General features: G+C 34.3%; 4 protein-coding genes across 8 annotated transcripts in view; 2 read left to right on the forward strand and 2 right to left on the reverse strand.

The window, feature by feature from the left end:
* Positions 1 to 758: 758 nt before the first annotated feature.
* LOC110995406 (sorting nexin-14) lies at positions 759 to 11312 on the reverse strand. Its single transcript, XM_045627966.1, has 17 exons — positions 11179 to 11312; positions 10958 to 11108; positions 10580 to 10690; positions 10323 to 10454; positions 9891 to 10081; positions 9417 to 9570; positions 8941 to 9115; positions 8112 to 8295; positions 7350 to 7443; positions 6710 to 6771; positions 5962 to 6175; positions 4942 to 5126; positions 3930 to 4211; positions 3163 to 3362; positions 2389 to 2553; positions 1457 to 1635; positions 759 to 990 (listed from the first exon to the last, which is right to left on the reverse strand). The coding sequence occupies exons 1-17, from the start codon at positions 11283 to 11285 to the stop codon at positions 922 to 924; spliced, it is 2655 nt and encodes an 884-aa protein (XP_045483922.1). The 5' UTR covers positions 11286 to 11312; the 3' UTR covers positions 759 to 921.
* Positions 11313 to 12785: 1473 nt separating this feature from the next.
* On the forward strand, positions 12786 to 14324 carry LOC110995401 (glycine cleavage system H protein, mitochondrial). 5 transcript variants are annotated; one of them, XM_022262560.2, is made up of 2 exons: positions 12786 to 12902; positions 13624 to 14324. In XM_022262560.2, the coding sequence occupies exon 2, from the start codon at positions 13629 to 13631 to the stop codon at positions 14139 to 14141; it is 513 nt and encodes a 170-aa protein (XP_022118252.2). In that variant the 5' UTR covers positions 12786 to 12902; positions 13624 to 13628; the 3' UTR covers positions 14142 to 14324. The 5 variants fall into 5 exon arrangements, with proteins under 5 accessions (XP_022118252.2, XP_022118251.2, XP_022118253.2 ...); XM_022262559.2 differs by lacking the exon at positions 12786 to 12902 and adding an exon at positions 12950 to 13061; XM_022262561.2 differs by lacking the exon at positions 12786 to 12902 and adding an exon at positions 12976 to 13065.
* A 103-nt stretch (positions 14325 to 14427) lies between these two features.
* Positions 14428 to 22125, forward strand: part of LOC123690726 (TBC1 domain family member 14-like) — a 34902-nt gene continuing 27204 nt past the window's right edge. The window contains exon 1 of the mRNA XM_045634800.1: positions 14428 to 15360. Coding sequence (XP_045490756.1) covers positions 14939 to 15360 — 422 coding nt within the window. The 5' untranslated portion in view covers positions 14428 to 14938. The remainder of the gene's footprint in view (positions 15361 to 22125) is intronic.
* On the reverse strand, positions 15516 to 17151 carry LOC123690727 (retinol dehydrogenase 11-like). Its single transcript, XM_045634801.1, has 2 exons — positions 16069 to 17151; positions 15516 to 15997 (listed from the first exon to the last, which is right to left on the reverse strand). The coding sequence occupies exons 1-2, from the start codon at positions 16771 to 16773 to the stop codon at positions 15653 to 15655; spliced, it is 1050 nt and encodes a 349-aa protein (XP_045490757.1). The 5' UTR covers positions 16774 to 17151; the 3' UTR covers positions 15516 to 15652.

Consider the following 22125-nt stretch of genomic DNA (forward strand, 5'->3'; position numbering starts at 1 on the left):
TGGATTTGTACCAAACAAATAAGCGATATCTTCCAAGCGCCGTCATATTCTTTTGCCTTTATATCCTAACCCCTTCACAGGTATAGGCCTCCTTTTGGTGACTGGTCGTACTTGAATTCGTGTGTGCGGTGATATAATTTGTTTCTACCGTAGTAGAAACAACTTATATCACTCGTGAGAACAACATGTAAATACGTATATTTACATGTTGTTCTCACGAGTATGTAAGTGCGTGAGTTAAGAGTACCAACCCTACCCATATAAGCTTTGCTAGCACTAAACCAAATGCAGGTTGTGTGTCAGCAACAGCGAATACTTAGTAAGTAATTTTTAATGTATAAATCGGCGAGGAAATAGATATTAAGTTGATTATTGTTTAGTTCTAAATTAAGTGCTGTCACTCTGTTCATTTTAATAAATTATTTTTAAACCAAAAGTCCGTTGCCTTTTCTTTACTCGTGTTCCTATTTCACCATGCATCTGCTGATAGAGGACAAATCTTTGTTTTAAATTTATTTTATAATTATTAACTTGTCGATTAAAACGAGTGGAGAGTTTATTGCCAGTTCTTCTCTTACGTTTACGCCCTTGATTTGAGAACTGGCAGTTAATATAACATTAGAAGCATTCAATGTATATTTCTTTTTTGACGTTTATAAGTGTACATTATGTTACCTCCATGAATGATTGTTCAGCTTCTATAACTCCCTCTTCTCCTTCCCATTGGTTTCTTAGTAATATGTTAATAAAACTCAATCTTCGATAATATGAAAATAATTTATTTGGCTCATACAGAATATTAATCACGTCAGACTATCCGAAAAAATACATAGTAAAATATATTTATTTACAATTAAATACGTTTGGTTCACGTGGAATTCACAAATACACCGAACGATGTCTTCTGGATTCACTTGACACTCATCTGCTCTCACTCCGTAGTTCGGGGAACAGCTCCAGTACGCACAGGTCCAACAGGTTGTACACCAGCTGAAACAAGAGATATGATATTGTTGATACGTCACGAAGATGTGCAGCGTTTTTGTCGAAGGAAAGGGAGAGACCGATTGAGAGAGTGAGAAAGATAGAGCGAACGTAGCATGTACAAGAGCGAGAGGGAGAGGCTGCAGTGAGAAAGATTGAGAAAGAGACTTAGAGAGATCGAGAAAAAATACACGCCATTGGTTGATGTATTCCTTAGTAGTAACTGCTAAACGAACTATTAGAACTTTAGATGGCAATTCGGTCGTACTAAAGAAGTACTTTGTACGCACGCACTTTTTTTTATGTTTGGATGCAAACGGCAGGAGGCGAACCTGATGTTCATATTGCCAGAAGGCTCGCAAGTGCGTTGCCGGCATTTAAAGTATTGGTATGTCGACTCCTATCAACATATAAAGAAAAATATCTATTCTCGTCTAATGAGAGTTTTTATTTGAATAATATAATATTGAACCTGTTTGTTAAGCAACGGATTCTGCAAAATGTCAAATGCGTTGAGCGCAGCGCGAGGCAGCCCTGGGCCCAAGGCGAAGGTTGCGCATGGGCAGATCGCGGACTCCACTCGTGATCTGGCCGTGAAGCGTTGTTTCACTGCATCGTTTCTTGGTGATGTGCGCTTACTGAAAAGTATACCTGAAAAGAAATATATATTGGTGTACATGGTATCGCTTAACACCAAATGAGCCTCCATTCGTTTGCCTACTGTTACATAAAAAGGCCGGCAACGCACTCGCGGGCCCACTGACGTCGAGAGCATCTATGAGCGATGGTATCACTAAACATCAAATGAGCCTCCTTTCGTTTGCCGTTACATAAAAAGGCCGGCAACGCACTCGCGAGCCCACTGACGTCGAGAGCATCTATGAGCGGTGGTGTCACTTAACATCAAAGGAGCCTCCTTTCGTTTGCCCTGTTACATAAAAAGGCCGGCAACGCACTCGCGGGCCCACTGACGTCGAGAGCATCCATGAGCGGTGGTGTCACTTAACATCAAATGAGCCTGCTTTCATTTGCCCTGTTACATAAAAAGGCCGACAACGCACTCGCGGGCCCACTGACGTCGAGAGCACCTATGAGCGGTGGTGTCACTTAACACCAAAGGAGCCTCCAGTTACTTAAAAAGGCCGGCAACGCACTCGCGGGCCCACTGACGTCGAGAGCATCCATGAGCGGTGGTGTCACTTAACATCAAAGGAGCCTCCATTCGTTTGCCTCCTGTTACATTAAAAGGCCGGCAACGCACTCGCGAGAACCCGCTCCACTAAGCTACTTTCTTGGCCCATATACTCACGGTTCCCCAGGGAACGTAGATGGACTATAACGGTTAGTATAGGAGAGATAGAGAGAGAGAGTATTATGATAAAAACAATATAGAGAACAACTCACCATGCCCCAATCGTATCAGATGAGCGAGCCTCCTCTCACTCAGCAAGTCGGAGAGGCTTCTATTCAGCGCAAAGCAAAATGCTCTGTCCACGAGATCACGGGATATGGAGAGTACATTGCCAACCACACCCAGTAAGAAGCTGCGCGTTTTTATTACTTTTATTACTGAAATTAAATAATTAATCGAGTTTTATAATATAAAATATTTTTAAGCTTAAGATTTTAAGGTGGCGACTGAATCGAGAAATTCCGTAACGAAAAAAAAAATGGTTACGCATAGTCATATTACGCGATATTAGTCCCTCGTATAACACGGGCTAATCACCATATATGGCGTTATAACGCGAGATTTGTACGTTATATTTCTGTACTGTGACATGTATCATTTCTGTAATGAGAAATTTATTTGCTATATATTTTGTTCATAACATACTATATATGATTTAAATCCCCTTTGAAGAATCGTGGTAAACGTGAATTGTTTGCATATAACGCTGTATATGAGGTCCTACAAAAGCGTTATGCGACACTACTTCCACAACGCGAAACCAATCGACCGTGTTATAGGATTACTGTACTGATCCGATAGCTTTAGCAGGAATAGTAAACAAACCTGTTTAAATCCCATAAAATATATCCTTAATAAAACAAGGTGGACTATAGATAGCACTTCGGTTGCCCTTACAAAAACAACTGTCGTTACCATGGTAACAAACCCGGCTCATTTAGCCCATGTTTAAGAGGATATAAATAAAAAAAAGAAGTTTAACTCACATATATACATAAGACATTGTGTGAACCCAACCACATTCTGCTGATAAACCATATCCCGATCCGAGAGTTGAGGCCGAACGTCGAAATTATTCCCAAAAGTCCGGTTTTTAATATTACGCCCGTTACGTTTCCGAACCACCACTTCCGATACGTTTTCGTTCACTTCCTGCGCCTCTTCCACATCACGGGTGCCTTGTTTTCTGCAAAGGAAAAGTTTGTTTGTTTCGAAAAACTTTAGAGAATGGTTTGGTCAAAGCACCAAGTCTTTGTTTTGAAGAGCGGCATCCAAATTTAGCCATGACGATCTCTAAAGAAAGGAGATGGCACTATAAGAAGAATTTATTAATAATATAGAAAACAGACTAAGAAAATCATACAATTGTTTACGTTGAGGGAAAAAATTTTTTGCTCTTTGCAAAATAATAAATTTCCTAATGCAATAGACGGTATACATAAAAATAAAATTAAATTTGTTTATTTTAGAACTAAAGATCATCAAGATATCACTTATTCCACGTCATTTAATTTGAAACTGAGGCATCCCTACTCATCGGCAAAGAAGACAGAGGGTGTAGGCCGAGAGAAAAAGCCGGCGTAAAAAACTGTCGGTACTTTTTTTTAAAAAAAGCAAAACATCAAACAACATTTATTTTAAAACAAATATAGCAAATTAATTAAAAATACCCTTCCCAACACTAGTCCCAGGCCCTTGTATCCACTAGAAAATCGCGTAATAAACATACAATAAAAGATAACAGAATACTTACAGCGCCTGATAACGCTCCTTGTCCGACGAAATGAGAAAATTCCTCAAAAAACTCTCCAAATGCTGCCCCTTCTCCTTTCTCAGCCGATGCGCGACCGACTGATAAATGTTCCCCAAATCCGTGCCCACGTTGAGAGTCGAAGCCTGGACCACGAGCGAGAAATCCGTGTCCACAGTCAGAAATAGATACAACAATTCGCTCGTCTGCAGAAGTGTTATTTGGAGAATTCGTTGAAGGAAATCTTCATATTTGTATCTCAGTGTCTCTAGCGGGCTGTTGTCTCTAAAATTTAAAAATAATTCCTCAAGATGTTTGTACGCTTATACGTATACGTATACGTTCGTTATACTTAGTTTCACCATCGGACGTCAAGGCCGGATACGAAATTCCGCCCGTATCACCTCGACGTCCGTCAGCAGTTTCTGAGGCAACTAGCCTAGGGTCTTTCAAAACAGCGTACCAATTCTTAAAAGGCCGACGACGCAAGCACTCTGGCATTATCTGTCCATGGACGGCGATATCACTTAACATCAAGAGAGCCTCCTGGCCGCTTGCCTCCTGTTCTAAAAAAAGAGAACATCCTCACTTTCACACCATCTCTCTCTCTCTCTCTCTCACACACACACACAGAGAGCCGAATGAGTAATAACTTTGTTGAAGGTATTTAATAATATTATAGATTTTTTGTCTTTTTTGTTTGTATATTATGTCATCCATCTTTGGTTATATCTTTAGTATAGTATTATTTACTATATAATAATAATAATAAAAACTTATGACAACAGGGTTGTGATGAAAATCACATATTGTGAATGTTGTGTATAAAAAATTATTCCGTAGTACATGGTATATGTTTAAAACAGTAAAAAAAATTAGTGTTACACATTAAAATTGAGTGAACGAGTGAGTGTGTGAATGAGTGCGTATGTGCAGCGGGCCTGATACGTAGTAAGGCCTCTGTAGATTAGAAAACCAATTCGGAGATATAATTCGTGTTATTTGATTGAGTTACCTTCTAGAAGGTAAAGGTAGATGCGCCAGCAGTCTGTCTCCATGGAACTCCTGCAGTTTACTCCTCAATAAGTGGAAGTCATGTTCAGTTCTGTCCACAGTGAAGAAATTCGCAGTTTCTCCCGGTCTCATCTGATGTACTGCGACTCTGAATACTCTTACTGGGCCGCGACGGGGCGGGGCTTGCTGTAATAACCGATTTAATCGCTAATAAAATACCAGTTTGACATAAATTACAGTTAAATTAAATTTTATACTGTAAAGTACCTATTTTATAACTAGATAATTCATGTAGAACACACACTAAAGATGGTTATTTTTTTAATTCAAATAAAATTTCAATTGTCAATCATTCAATGTCATGTCAATTGTCACACAATGAACTTTATTGATAAAACCTATGCCTAAAGTATTATTGTCTCTTTCTATCGAAGTGTTTACGCAGTGATGAAAAGAGACAAGGTAAATATTGTGCCGGTTGGGCACAAATGGACTTTCTGTCTATGGGCGAATTTAACATTCCAAAAAGAAAATCCAGGTTGACGGCTTATTTCAGACACAGGAGGCTGATCACCTATTGCCATCATGTAACACAGAAATCTGAGCCCCTGACCTAACATGTTTTTGAAGCGAGACTTTTCTTTATCGGTTGGAAAAATAATTACCGTCACATTTTTCAGTTACGCATCATTTTTTCTAGTTTTAGGGACAAGCTTTGATTCGAAGCTTTTTTCAAATCCATAAATAGCAACAATATATAATAACGATATCAATGATAGTAACAGTTCTATTACAATTAATGAAATTCTGTAATAATCTTAGTTTATTTTTATTGGACAGGGGACAAACATGCAGAAACTTTATCTATTTTACCAATTCCTGTAAAGTTGCCTATAGTAGATCATTTTTCTAAAAATCGGGTTATAAAGAAGTTTCTCTTCTAACTTCACATGTACACATTTTTATTTATTTTTTAAATATAAGACCAATATAAAAACGCTTTATAATTAACAAAACTCACCAGCCTAGTCTCAACATTAGTCAGCACCACCTTATAAGTGCTAAGATCCTGGTCACCGAGCGAGTCTTCTGTAGCCAGAGAATCAAAATACTTCAAAATATCAACATTCTCCAGTCCATCATCAGGTAAGCTCGACTCCAGGATCTGTCCATCATTCTGCGAGCGAAGTACGTTGCGAATTTTGGTGCCCAGTTTCACAGACTTCTCTTGAGATCTGAAACGTTAAAAATTAAATATTTAAGTTCGATGGCAGTTCCAAATTCTCTTTAACGTTCAAATAAATAAAACTCTTTGATCAAAATTACTTGATTCATACAGTACACAATAAATCGATTCTAAATTTACATTTACCACCAGTTCGCAAGTCAAGGGCGTAGAGCGGGCAAGAAGAACTGGCAAGAAACTCTCCGCCACTCTTTTTAATCTAAACTGATTGTTTGAACAAATCAATCCCAAGGATAAGAATAATTTAAATAATCATCAAATTTTTTATTGATGTATTATTACGGATGCAACGTCACGAAGATGTGCAGCGTTTATGTCGAAGAAAAGGGAGAGAGCGATTGAGATGGATTGCGAGAGAATGAGAAAGGGAGATCGAGAAAAAATTCACGCTATTGGTTGATGTGATCGTTTAGTCGTTGTAGTTTTTATAGGACGCCCATTTTCGTGGGTGTAATGCCGGCCTTTGAGGGAGAAATATGCTGTTTTTTGGTCATATAGAAACATCAAGATATTGTGTATGTACCTTTTCGTCAATTGTTTGTGATATCCCGTGGGAATTCTTGGTCCAATTAATAATCTGTAGAACTGAAACAAATTTCATATTTTTAAACCTAAAATAATGAATACTAAAAAAAATATAAGATATACTTACACGGCGTGTCAGGCACAAAAGGCTGATTATGAGACCAAGGGTTCTAGGGGCACTCCTTTTTATAATATTTTATATATAAAAATGCCTCCATCAATGCGTGCTAATTCAAAAATTACTAAATTGATTTTGATGAAATTTTGTCAGTCGCTATATTTATTTCGATATTAAATTAAATGAAATAGTTTTCAAATTTTATATAATTACAAACTAGACGACCTCCTTTTTTGTAGTCAGTTAAAACATACCAAAGGTACAGTTGCTTAATCTATTTTTTTATTGGATAAGAGGCAAACGAGCCTACGGGATGCCCAAACAGAGCAGCGTGGACACCCATTTCAGTGGATGCGTTGCCGGCCTTTAATGGAGAAATGTGCTCTTTATACAATATGACGTATCTCCTAGAGAAGACCTCATAAAGTAGACCACAGTTCGTTAGCAAAAGAAATCGCTTGTGAATTGGACCGTGGAATATTTCCATCAAGGCGATGCTGGATTCTGGAATATATAATACCTCTTCACTGTGCAAAAACTTGGGCATGAGGACCTTCTCCAACATCGCGTGAGACTGATGCGCCGCTTGGTACAACGCTCGACTTGTTTGTAAACTGAAATACCAACAAACAAAGTAATATATTATCACGACGAATTAAACACGTCGAAAAGACTTGATTAAAAGTCTTTTCGACGCATAACTCAACAAATAATAATAATTATTATTTACTTATTTTTCTCCCATATAACATTAACAATAATAATTAATAATACAGTTGTGACGGTATTGGGAGACTGGTTTCCAAACTAGGTAAGAACCTGTGATATAATAATTAATATTTATATTTATACTGTATATTATTTAGATATCAAAGACAATAGAATACACTGTCATTTGTGGGCGTCCTGTAGAACGATCATTTTGCCCCTCTTTCCCAAATAAATCCAAGCATTCTGACCCATGTTACAATTTTGGCCCACCAAAAACGTTAAATTATGTCAAATATAAACCCAACAGGATTTCCACTCTTCTAATAATTAAAAATACATTGGGACTGCACTATTTAGGTCTGGGCCTCAGAATTCTGTATCATTTTCAATCATATGTCAATCTAATAGGCAATGATGATGAAGGCAAGCCGGTTTCCTCACGATGTTTTCCTTCACTGTTCCAGCGAATGCCAAATGCGCACATAGATAGGAAGTCCATTGGTGCACAGCCGGACATCGAACCTACGACTTCAGAAATAATAATTACACATTAAAACATTACATAACGTACCGTTTAACACAATCGACGCCCGTATCGAGCAAATCCCTTAGCTCTCTCTCTAACGCATCGGGGAGAGACACGCACGGGAGCGAGACGGCAATATACCGGAGATACAGCTCTTTCGCCTCCAGATGAAGTTGCGCTTGCTCTTTCGCGGACAAATCCGGATTCAGGATTCTTATTTGAAATGATTCTGAAAAATTATTTAACGTAAGAATTAAATAATTTATATGTGATTCAATGTTTATGATTTTATGTAAAAATTTTTGTTGCAATTCCTTTTAATATCATTGTGTCAATGACAAATGACAGATAAATTTTGACTTCTCTTATTTCTACTTAGGTGTATTGTAATTTTCACTTGATTTACTTAAGTTAATTAAAAAAAAATGCCATTTCATAAAATATTTTGCACAATTTCATTAGTTATTGTGGAACGCCTTACGCACAGGACGTATCCTTATGTAAAAAAATTCGAAATTAAATATCTATAAGTAAACAGTTATTAACCTAGTTAATTTTTATACTTAAGTAACTATATGTAAAGATTTTAATAAATCATGTTGTCAATTGTCGTAAAAAAAATATATTTAGTAAGTTAGTAATTCTTTTAAGCTGTAAATCTTTCTTAATAAATAAAAAAAAAACAAATTACTAATTATTTACTAAAGTTCACTGCATCATAGTGCTATAATTACAGTATATGTTACAAGCTGTCTTTTTTATATTTTTTTTATGGCAATAGTCAAGCTTATCTTTTCTAAAATATATTTTTTAGCAAAACAAAATTACCTATTAGTTATAATTAATAACGGATTATGTATCAAATAGGCCTTACTGATATCTTTATAGAAGTGCAGCACATGTATAGTCCCACTTGTCTTCAAGTGTTGCATGAAAGCGTAAAAGTGATCTGGTTCTTGAACCAGTAATTCCAACTCTATACGCAATAAACGCGGACGCTTAGCGTAAACGGACTCCGTCTGGCGTACGAATGTTTCTAAAAAATCTACCTAAAATTACCAAAGTTACATTTAAAATCATACTATATTGGACAACACTGTTTTTGAAAAAGGTTAAAAAAATAATTTTCATTGAAATGTGCCGACTGAACAACTTAAGTAGGAAAGTAAACATTCATAGACTATACAATTGATAAATTAGAATTTGATTTGTCCATCTGCTCCTATGTCACCAATGAAAAGATGATGCATCTGTCACCGGACACATTACGGTGTGTATCATAAAATTTACAAATCATATTACATTTTACATTTTAAAGACTCGTTATCTAATTACAATGTATTTACTCACTTTGTAATTAGGTGTAGCTGGCAACGGCGCCATAGTTTCGTTGCCAGTGGCTAAAATTATCAATGTGTTGAGTATATAAGGGTCCGCCAGTACATCTGTGAGTGATAAAAGGACCCACCCAGCAAAAATTTCGCGAATTAATACTTTAAATACTCTGTAAGCAAGAAAATTTCTTTAGTACTTCATTTTTGCTTTACCTAATAATTTAATTTGTATTATCTCTATCTATACCTTTATTTTTATTTTTATATAATATATTAGGGGGGCAAACGAGACTGCAGGACACCCAAAAAGGCAGTCATCACAGCTCATAGACACTCATTTTTAGTGGGTGCATTGCCATCCTTTAAGGGAAATGGAAGATCCAGCCATCAAGGTAATGTTGGTATATATTATGTTTAAATGTTAGAATATTTAAAATTGGACTTATAATAGCATTAAAACTTAAGAAATATTAATTACAATCCAACTTACGAATTCTGTATTTCATTATTTCTCAGCAAATAGGGCAATAAGGCCTCTGTCATACAACGCAAGTATCTTAACTCTGCATTTCTATTACTGGCCGCAACATGTAAACACGGCCTTACACCTGATGTAACTACACTGTAGTGCCTCAAAGCACATGGCACAAGACGTTCAGATATAAATTTAGCATAATTTATCTGAAAAATAAACACCTAAATGTTACAACTTAAGTATTCTGGTGTTCTTAATTATGCTCTAGTTTCTTTCAAAGAAATTAGTAAAAAACCTCATATTAAACAACAATCAATATATGATGTTAATTTGTAAATACATATATGTAATAAAATATTATGTAAAAAAACGGTTTATTCAAATCATACTGCATTGTATGAGTTAGTACATACTTAATATGACATTATTAATACATTATAAACTTACTTTCAAAGCTCTCCTCAGTAGTGAGGCAGAAGCATATCTGAGCTGATACCTTAACTCATCCACAAAGAATGGTTGTAAAGTTATCTTGGTATACCAGGCATTTATGAATTGTTCTAAAATTGTATTGTAAAACTGTAAATATACCAATTATTAGATTATTACAATATCTTAAATATGTTAGTCCTTCAATATTACTTTTATATTTTATTAGAAGAAATTTTTCATTAGTATTGGTAAATGAAAATTTAAAAACTCACATCTTCTATGGCTTGATCCAATTGTTTATGTATTTGTAACCCTCTCCATGGCTCGGCAGATATCTGAGGATCATGACGATTGCAATCCCGAGACCCACATGTAATACAGCCCTATAAAAAATTATGATGTTAAATTATATTTATACTGTAAATTGTTTATTTTCTTGAATTCATAATAAGTACATTGAAATAATTAAAACAATAAGTAGTTTTACTTATCAGTTTTCTAATTATTAATAAAAACAACTAATGATTAATTGAAGATGATAAATACCAAATAATATATTCATAAGCTACTGTTAATTAGTCACAATCATTGCATATCGAGGTTTTCATAATAAGCAAAATATCAAGTTAATTTTTTTCAAAACTTATTACCTGCTTTGAAGCTTCATTATTCTTTGGAGATTTTTTAATAAAATGGCACGTAAATTGTTCCGCACAGTTTCGTAAAACATTTGTCGTTAAGCTATAATAACAAGCCAAACATCCCAGTCCATAGCTCACTAATATTGTGATTAAGTGTAATCTGAAAAATTCATAATAAATGATTGCTACACGTTACACTTTACAAAAATATTTATAATATGTCAAAATACCTGTAATAATATAAAACAGCTAATAAACCAACAAGAATTCCTGCGAAAATAATAAAATTTTGATTACGAATTTTCCTTAAAAATTCTTTTTGACATCTTTCAGTCATGGCTAGACGAACAATGACGTTTTTTTTGACATATTATAAAAGGATGACGTTACACCAAGACGATATGACGATATGACTTTCGGCTCCATTCTGAACACAGAATATATATGTATACGATATAATATATATCAAATATCAACTGTGTTCAAATAGGGTTTAAAAATATTCTATTCTATCATCTATGTTTATTTCTGTTGCTTTATGATAAATTTTTCAGCACAAATATTTCATTTGTGATATTTAGTATTTACAAGTGTTCACAACCGTACGATAATTATCGTACATGTATGATAATTTCATAGCTACGTACGATGTACGATGGTACGCGGCTATCGTACGCAGATTGTACGATAATTTCCGTGCTCATGAAAAGTTTGATGATTACACAGCCCAATAATAATTACAGTTTCTTAGTGTAAGTGCCATCTATTGGCCCATTGTTTTACTAGGATCATATGCTGTTGCTTCATGGCGCAATCCTTTCATTGGTTGTTACTGTTAATCAATTCGAATTATAAATTTGAAATGTAGGCACGTTCATCACACTCGAAGTGCCCTCGTCCACTCCCAGCTCAGGTCTTGCTATACGTCGAACATTTAATTTGTATTATTATTTTTTCAATTTAAAAAATACAAGTTTACAAGATTTAAACAATAAATCATTTCCAACATATTATTGTCACGTTCCATATGATTTTTAAAAGTATTTTATCCATTTTCCTGACTTGTACGATAATTTTTATCCATGTACGATAATTTTTCGGCCCTGGTACGATGCAGGCAACTGCCTGGCTTCAGGTTGTGAATACTGTAGTACAGCATTATTTAGATACAGCATTCAGCCTCAGAAGCCATAACACTTTCAACTATTGAAAACGAATTTAAATGTAAAACTTAGTCTAACTGTCTGAATGATACGAAACATAGCGTGGTTTCTGACGGTTTTCTAAAATATGACAAAAGTTTTGTTCTAAACTAGCTGATGTGGTCTCTGGCAGAATGACCAGCGCTGTGGAACACTCTGCTCCTCAGCATAATGCTGAGCCAGGGCCATTTACAGCCACAGCACACACGCAATATATACTTGAGACGGGCCGAAGGGGAAAAGGAAAAAAATAATTTACCTCTCTTTATATCTTTTATTTAATTTTTTCTCTTTGATTACTGCTGTGTTGTGTATTTATGTGTGTGTGTTTTGTTTATAATAAATGATATTATGTCTAAATGTCTAAAATGTTCTTATGTCACATAGAGAATCTTAGACTTGGTATAAAAAGCAAGATAAACTTGAATATTTCAAATTATTAATCAAAAATTGACATCATGTTTTGAAATCATGTTTTTTTGAACGGTGTTGAAAACGATACAATCAATAACTATCCATAAAATTGGACAGGGCACCGCGATTCGAGATAGAAAAAACATTTCTAGCCCAATCCTATACATTTAATTTTCATAATTGCAAAATTAATAACTAAGCTGCCAATATACAATACAATCCACTGTCCACAGATAAAGTAATTTGTGATGAGTACATTTTTTTATGATATAAGTTATTGATTTATTAACATTACTTATATTATTTCTTAAATTTCTATGGAATTCTAAATGAGAAAGGTTTGTAACATAATTTATTTTATTTTATATTTGTTTTAATCTTCCGTTCTTGATATTTCTGAACGAAATATGGCAAGAAATAGGGTTAGTTTTAACATCTTGCATATGAATATTAAACAACATTTAATTATTTATGTTGTGCACGAATATTGAATTATAGTAGGTATTACATGAAATAATTAATCGTTTTGTTTAATTATTATTATTATATATATTTAATGAAAATTGTATTATTTCATCTATGTTACATAAATTTAATATATACATATAAATATATTTCTTAAAAGAAAAATATTAATTTTAACATTCAATTTTGAGTTTGGTCAATGACTCAGGATAACACAGATATCAATATTTTAAGTTTGAGAGTTGAGACTTGCACCTTATCATGTTTGTGTAGTTCAGAGTTCATTATTATCTTAACTTGTCTTCATTATCAGCATTCAAACTCAGTTTTAGTACACACTTATCTAAGAATTTTCATTTAAGAGTGTTGTATCATAATGTCTTATTTTTAAATTAAATAGCCTGTAGGTATTTAAATAATTTGGTGAACTCAGTTTCCATACTTAGAAGTCTAAGTGCAGAAACTAAATCTCACTAGGTCTGGTGAGCATGTTCAAATAATTTATATGTTAATACATTTTTTTACAAAGTATGTAAGAAAGTATTAAGAGAAGTAAGTGCCATACTTAAATTTTAAAGGATTTATTGTTTTCAGGAATAATGACACTCCAAAGATGCCTTTATCAAGTTTCAAAACAGTTAATATCACAGAGATTTATTCCTCAACCGAGTGTTAGGCAGGTGTTTTGTAAAATCAGCAGCTGTAAATACAGTACTAATGCAGAAAAAAAGTACTCAGATCGTCATGAATGGGTTCTTGTTGACAAAGAAAATATTGGAACAGTAGGAATAAGTAAATATGCTCAAGAATCTCTTGGTGATGTTGTGTTTGCCCAGTTACCTGATCCGGGAATGCAATTAAATGCTGGTGATGAATGTGGGGCTCTAGAAAGTGTTAAAGCTGCTAGTGAAATATACTCTCCAGTCAGTGGTACTGTTACAGAGAAGAATAAGGAGGTTGAAAAGAAACCTGGGCTTATAAATAGTTCTTACTATGATAAAGGATGGCTATTTAAACTTAAACTTTCAAAACCAGAACAATTAAATAATCTAATGACTGAGAAGCAATATGAAGAATTTCTGAAAACTGATGTTGACAAAGATCACACTTAAAATATATGTTACTAAATACCTTAACTTATTAAATTAAAAATTTTGTTATATAGTTTAGCTGTTATGAAAATAATTTCAATTGCTGTTTTTGATGAGTAAACTTTTACTTGGTCAGTGTTTTGTATATAGTGAAAGGTTTAATAAATAATGTAAGCTGAATAAACAATTCCCAATGCGATTTTACTACGTTTTTTTAGTCCCGGTAGTACCCTTGATACTTAAAATGTTAAAAGCAATAGTTGAAGCACCGAGCAACCCAGTACAGTTTTATTCTATGCACGGCGATGCAAACATATTTTGTCTACAGTTTATACTTTATAGACAAAATGTCAATGTAATTTCGGTCGAAACGTCTATGTTACTATCAAGTGAGAATCGGAAATGACAGCTGACAGTGCATTAAATGCCATAAAGGACAGACATTTTCATGCCTAAATCAGATTATTTTTATTTACAATGGAAAGACCCAGCGTTGGGTGTGTAGTTTCACTTTTAATTTGTAAAATTCGTTTTTAGAGAATATTTATTTTCATAAACATTTAAATTGTAGTGTAGAATAGTGTAAATTATATATCTGTCTCTAATTAATAAATTGTTTAGTGTTTCAAACGATAAGGAATTTGTTGCTTTCTAAATTAGTCTTTACACTTTGTTGTTTTTAATTGTGAGTTGTTTCAAACATTAAGTGATTCGAATAAAAAAACGCGTTTATTATTTAATAATGTTTTCAAAAAACCGTTTAAGTGATGAAGTTTTGTGAAGTATGGATTTTGTTTGATACGAATTTTTAATCAACAATGTCATCACCTTGTCCGAAGAATGGAATACGTTTAAACGAAGCCTTAGACAATATCCAGCTTGCTTATAATCCTATTACCAAACAGCTACATTTTGTTAGCCCCAGGGTTGAGAAACCAGTAGCAGACGAGGAAGTAGATAAATTAAGTAAAAAAAGTAGCTTCAGTGATGAAGGAAATTTCTCAATATCAACTTGTGAGAAGAGTGATACTAGTGATTCCCCAAAGAGTACTCTTCAATGGGGTGGAAGTGTAAGTGGACATAAGCGGAGTAAAGATGGTGGTTCATTCTCAAGCACTATTTCAAGTCTGTCAGAATGCTCCCTTGGCTCAAGTGGATCAAAAGAAGATGAACTACCTGATTTGACCAATTCGGAACATGCTAAATTGAAGAAAAAAGGACTTTCAGGATTTTTTAGCAGGTAAGTTTTTTAAATAATTAAAGAAATAAATATTTTACAAAATACTAATAATATTTAAAAACAAGTTATATTAAATTTTCATAACTAGCCTACATTTTTTGATCTAATAAAGCAGTCTTTGTTTAAAGTATTAAAATCTTAAAATAAAACACACATTGTTATTCAACATTATATTTATTTTAAAAAAAATCATAAAGTATTGGATACAGTCTTTAAGTAGATTATTTATAGTAACCATAAATTGTTATTGAATATCTTAATATAATAAATGCAACCTAAGGTATTTTTGAATTTATTTTCCAAATTTATTGGCTTCAACTCCCAATAAGTTACAAGATAAATCAAATAATGCCTTCTGGTGCATTTCATTTTTTGAAAAACGGTTACTAAAGCCTTCTTTACAGTTACTTATATACATTCCTCCTTTCTTAATGATGTCTCTGTCAAAGCAGGTAAACAGTATTGATATAGCACCTTTTTCTGGTGTTTTAAAAAATAGCCGCCTGACCCAGGGAAGCTTTCCAAAGTTACTGTGTTCAAACAATTCTGTATCAACAATACCTGGGTGTACAGAATAGCACTTTACAGGAACATCTTTGTCTTCCAATAAACTGTTCACATATCTGGCAGTCATAAGCTGAAACAATGCAATTAGTATAATTGTCACATAAGAAACAAGAAAATACCTAATAACTTAATTAAAAGTACCTGAGCTAATTTAGATTGTGCATATGCAGCCGTTGTGTCATAGTGTTCTTTCATATTAATGTCATCAAAATATATTTTCCCTGGAAAATGTCCACATGATGTTACATTAACCACTCTTGACGGTTCTTCAATTGTTCCTGCTCGTTTTAGTGCTGGCAACAGCAGATGTATCAAATAAAAATGACTTAAATGATTGACAGCAAGTTGATTTTCAAATCCATCTTCAGTTAATTTATATTCACCAAACATAATTCCTGCATTGTTTACTAGTATATGTATCTGAGGAAATTCCTTTAAGACATTCTCAGCAAAATGTTTTACCGATTTCAATGACTGTAGATCCAGTTGAAAAGCGTGTAACTTATCTCCGTTTTGCATAGAATTTGCAAGTTTTTTCGCTGACTCTATATTTCTCACGCCCATTATTACGATCATGTTGGCTTTAAGCATTCCTCGAACGACTTCACTTCCTATACCGCGAGCGCCTCCAGTTATAACGGCAATCTTGCCTTTTGCATCTGGCAATGTTATTTTGTTTCGCCAGACGCTAACCCAATCGTCGATTAATCCGCCAGCACCTGCTCCTTGCATATCTAGAGCATAACGTAGTTCACTGAGTATGTGTTTCATAGGTTTATGCCTATTAACGTACCAGTAAATAGTGGCGGCGGCGCTTATCACCGCGGTAGCGATATACAAAGCCATTGGAGGTTATATTCGTTACTTCGATGCGATGCGGACGGAACCCTGGCTTTCACTGACTTGAAATCTTCATCGCTTTCTCTAAACGCGCTGTTTACGTACGGTGTACCGTTAGTCCTGTCTGTAGGAAGCCGATGTTAACTGTTTTAAAAAAAACAGATACATACGGTTCAATAGTCGAGCGCTAATAAACAGTAGAACAGGTTGTGTTAGGTTTGTCTAATAACTGGTACGGGTTGGTTACTAATATTTATTTTGTAGACAATACATGACGCGTGGAATGTTGATTGTTGACGGGAAACCTCAAGGACTTAGTTGTTGTAATGCGGCGCATGCGCAGTCCACACTTACGTCATGTCTGTCGTCCCAGCGACCGCGATTTGAGTTTGACACGATAAGGACGCGAGTATCAAAACAATAATATTATGTTTTATATAACCATTTACATCAACTGTTTATCAATTTATTTAATTGATATCCAGAGAACGGCTAAAGTATCCGATTATTATTAATTAATTTTTAATAACGTGTAAGTCGTATTTGTAAAGCGTGACGTATTCGTTATATGCGGGTAAAGTAAATGCAGTTGGAATATGCACATGATTCTTGATTTCTTGAAACTTCTTCTTCAAACAAATCTCTTCTCTCGAACCTAACCTAATCCAAATTCCCCCATATTATTTGCTGGTTCGGTATCCGCTGTTATGGAGAGATTATTTTAGTATAATTTTGTATCGCGCCTGAGCATACAACGACCAATATTAAGGCCTTGACTTGTGTAAGCTATCGAAATCCATATCTAAATCACCTGTATTCTCACTGTCTCTTTCACACCATCACACAACATAGCCAAACTTACACTACTTTTGTAAACATTATCTATTCCATCATTGGCTATATTTTTAGTGTATTTGTTTGACAAAGCAATTTTTTAAGAATAAAATGAAATTTATGTTAGATAAATCAAACAATTTCATTGGAATTAGTAAGAACTGGCTTCTATGTATGATAATTTTATGGTTTCTCAGAGTTTAAACTTTAAACATGAGGAATGCGCTAAAACTTGGAGCCGTTTCGTCGAACAATGTCCAATAAAGAAAAAAATCTCGTAATACTAAACCACTGCACACGGAAAACCTGTTTTTGTTGTGAACTGGTAATCGATGTAACAGTTGGTACCTTTCTGTTGAGCGTAATATAAGTTTGTATACTTTCTACCTGTAGCTGTGTTATTTTAAAAGTTATACAGTAACGGAGCAAATTCTGCAGTATGGCATATAAATGAGGCAATAGTTTGCAATTTACATATATCGTATAAAAACGCACTTTCTATGCGCTCTTTTCTTTTAAAGGCCGGCGACGCAAATCTGGCAATTTAATTGTCTTTAGGTTTTTGCTCCCTGTTACATAAATAATGTTTTCTCCTTCAGATGATCTTCCTTTAATCACTTTCTTAAAAACAAAGGATTTTGCTAAGTTAGCCTCTAAGAAGCTTGATGTGCTCAGCGATGCAAGATGGTGCTTCACTCTGGGCCACCGCTTGCAGCAGAATAAAGGGCAAATTCAGCAGCAATTTGCGAAGTACTCCTACTCTTCTCACCTCTAGGCGGGAGCTCCTCAGTACCTGCTCCATCCGTTTGACCGTATTCAACTTTCGTCTTGCCGTGGACTTCTTGGGTCTAAGGCAAACTGGTTGCCTCACGATGTTTTCCTTGACCATTCTAACCATTCGACCAGCGAATGTCAAAACGCGTATATACAAAAAGTCCAGTGGTGCAGGGGTATCGAACCCACTACCTCAAGGATAAAAGTCGCTAGATGAAGCCACTCTATATAAAGAACATTTTAAGGTGGTGACTGACATTTGATGTCAGTCGCCACTTTAAAATTTAAAAATGTTTTAGGTATGCGAAACCTAGTCTTGACATTCATTCAAAATATAATTTTCAAGGTTTACCGCAAATTCATCCGATTTCAATGCCTCGCTGCATCGCATTTGTCGTTTGTATTGAAACTTGAAAGTGTTAATAGTCAATATTATCCAATTGTAATTAAGTTCTGTTCAGCTTGCTTGCTTTTGTGTAAATTAAAAAAAAACTTTTTAAACCCAATTACATTTTTTTGGTTACTTAGTAGGCTGAGAGATGATTTATTAAAAAATAGCAATATCCATGATGGATCAAGTATATCCTGCACTGGTTCCAGCTGGCAGCTGCGTAGGTAATCAGTAAGTTAATTTGCATAGCAAAAACACATTTCCATCAAAGCAATTTGATATTTTGAACCAAAACAAATCCTTGGATTATCAACTTCACGTGTATTTTTTTGTAAGTAAGCTAAGGTTTGTAAAATAACCTTTTTTGCAAATCAACTGTGTTTATATCTTTATTTAAATCAGCAATGTTCGCCTGGTGCCTTCAGCGTGCAAATCTTATCCCTGAGGTTGTAGGTTCGAACCCCGACTGTGTAACTATGAACTTTCTATGTGCGCATTCAATATTCACTCGAACGGTGAAGGAGAACATCGTGAAGTCGTCGGCGTGTGTTAAAAATACTATATCAAAGACATGAAAGGAAATACGAAAAGTAAAATGTCATGTGGGTTTCCGGATATGTATTTAGCCTTGTAATACGTCAGCGCTACTGGCACCGACTTGCATACTATATATATATATATAGATTTGCTGATATTTCTCATATTATTATATACTGGATATTAAACGCATGAGTAAGAATGACGTAAATATCAGACGTAATATTATTACTAGAAATATTGTTGACCAATCACAAACAAATGAAACGCGCGTTTCGTTTTGTCTTTTGTTCCAAGGGTCACTTTGTCTGTGATTGGACTAGATCAGTAGGAGAAAACGCGCCATTTTTTCTCGTTCTTTTACTGTCGAATAATGCAGATGTGTTGACGGATGAAAACTTGCTTGTCTAATTAGTACTGTTCGTGCGGGACTAATTTAATTAGTGCCGTACTAATTTTTCTGCCAATGCATCTGGCCTTATTTCGACCACCTGCAATAGTAGCCTAAATGTAAATTTTCTTTATAAAAGTATTATAAATACATCTTAATATATATATTTCTTGTGTGCGTGTGTATGTGACTGAACTCCTCCTAAACGACTGGACCGATTTAGACGAAATTTTTTGTGTGTGTTCAAGGGGATCTGGGAATGGTTTAGATTCACAATTTTGTCCGCTGGACAATGTTTTTTTTAATTAATTTTCAATTTATTAGTTGTTGATTTTGGAATGTTTTACATTGGATCCGACAGACGGCGCTACCATCGCAGTGTCAAATTTTAAATAATATTCGAATTTTAATTTTAGTCTGTCCCGAAATTTAAAAAAAGTTTTGTTGTCATTGTGTTATATCGTGTGTGACCATGTGCTGGATAGATAGATATTGTCATAACATTTGAATAATAATTTTCATCAAAATGGCTTATTAAAAATTGAAATTTTGAAATTAAAGACGTGTAGACAGGACAACGTCTGTCGGATCCGCTAGTAATAATTTAAATGTATGCAATTTCAACCATGAAGTACAGAGTTTCTCTCTATAGATTATGCTCACTAGATTTTTCAACTGTGTCCATTTAACGCTTACTATGGCGAATGGTAATGAAATATGTACCGCGGTTTGTAAAATGTACACGTCATAAATCTTTTAAAATGGTTTCTAAGCAGATTAAGCAGTATCCAAAGGCTTTAGTAATAATAATATAATATTAATAGATATAGTTATCTACACGTAGTCGTAAATATCTGAAAAACTTTAACAGGAGAGTAATTAACCCAGTATTAATTTATGTATGTTAATGTGATGTTTTTTTACAACGATAATTAGCAAGTGCCGGTAATTTGAGTATTGAAAATTTCAATGTTCTTAAATTAATACTTAAAGTAATTTTAAACAATACTCACTTAAACAGTATAGGCATTTATATGTATATCTCCGGCGCCGCACCGCACCGGTAACGCATCTTGTGGCCGCGCTCTTAGATTAGCGATACCGTCGCCCATGGGCACTCAATGCCAGCGGGCGTTAACTGCCGGTATTTTAAGAATCGGTGCGCTCTTTTCGCGAGGAAGTCGAATTGCTGCGGAAACATGACATATTATGAACATTTTTATAATAGTTTCGTAGTAAAGGTAATGTATTAAAATACTGTGTTGTACGTGATTATTCAAACACTTTTCCTAGATCATAATGGAATTTTCTGGCACAATTATTTATATTCTATATATATATATATAATATATATTGGTGAGCAACTGTGTTATAACTGGTTTATAATAACCAGGCCATAGGGCAAGAGGTTAAGACCTTAATCCATTGCCAGGCTTCTTTAATTTGATAAAGAATGTAATAATTTATGGAATTCATTCTATATATGTATCTAGATGTAGCGTAGGCGTGGTTGGTTCAATCGATACATGTCACAAGGAAATATTTGGAGGTTAGTGCCATGTCTTATACCTCGTATTGCCTTCATTTGTATTTTAACGTTGTGTTCGGTATATATACACATTTTTGTAAACTGTATTTGTGTTATACAGTCACCAAAGTAGTAAGACCAAAAAGTTTTGAACATGGAGGGTATTTCTTTTTTTGTAAATACCCTCAGAGGCGTAGAAAAGTATATTTATATGCCATTCTTTAAGATTTTAAGCAATAAAAACCAACTAATTAAAAATGATTGTGGTTTCGTATTTTAAATAATCCAGGATATATAGGTAGACCCTAATAACTCTTATACAATGGCGACACAAAAATTGTCGTCTATGGCGTAACGTTTCTGAATAATACCATAAGATTATACTAGCCATGACTCAGTGTCCATATAAGTAATGAACTGATGAATCATTATAGCAAGTCCGTTTATTTACTAATTAGGTGTATTTGTCGTTCCACATAACGGCTGATTCATTAATGTTATGATAATAAGTTTTTGTTTGGGATTGGTTTGGAATTTTGGTTGGATTATATAATTTTTATTCTTAACGGTGATATTATTACTAAGTACGTGTGCCCAGAGCTTTTGTTCAAGTTAATTCGGTCGAATCTAGATTGCGGCAGCTTTCCTAAATGGACCATCCAACTCAATTATTAAATTCGAATCTGTAGTTCTTGATTGCGTTCAAATTAAATCAATTATTTTTTTATAATTAGGTAACTGTACATCTATGAACGTTCATATTAATAAACAAAATTAAACAAACACAATTTTCAGCTTTATCATGTCTAATTATAATATTATATTAGCCAATGTTATATTACTCTCATTTCGTGAAAGAATCAAAACGTTTATATCTTTTACCATCAAATATACTGTCACGGC

This window comes from Pieris rapae, chromosome 4 (genome assembly GCF_905147795.1).
Source record: "Pieris rapae chromosome 4, ilPieRapa1.1, whole genome shotgun sequence".
NCBI lineage: Eukaryota > Metazoa > Arthropoda > Insecta > Lepidoptera > Pieridae > Pieris > Pieris rapae.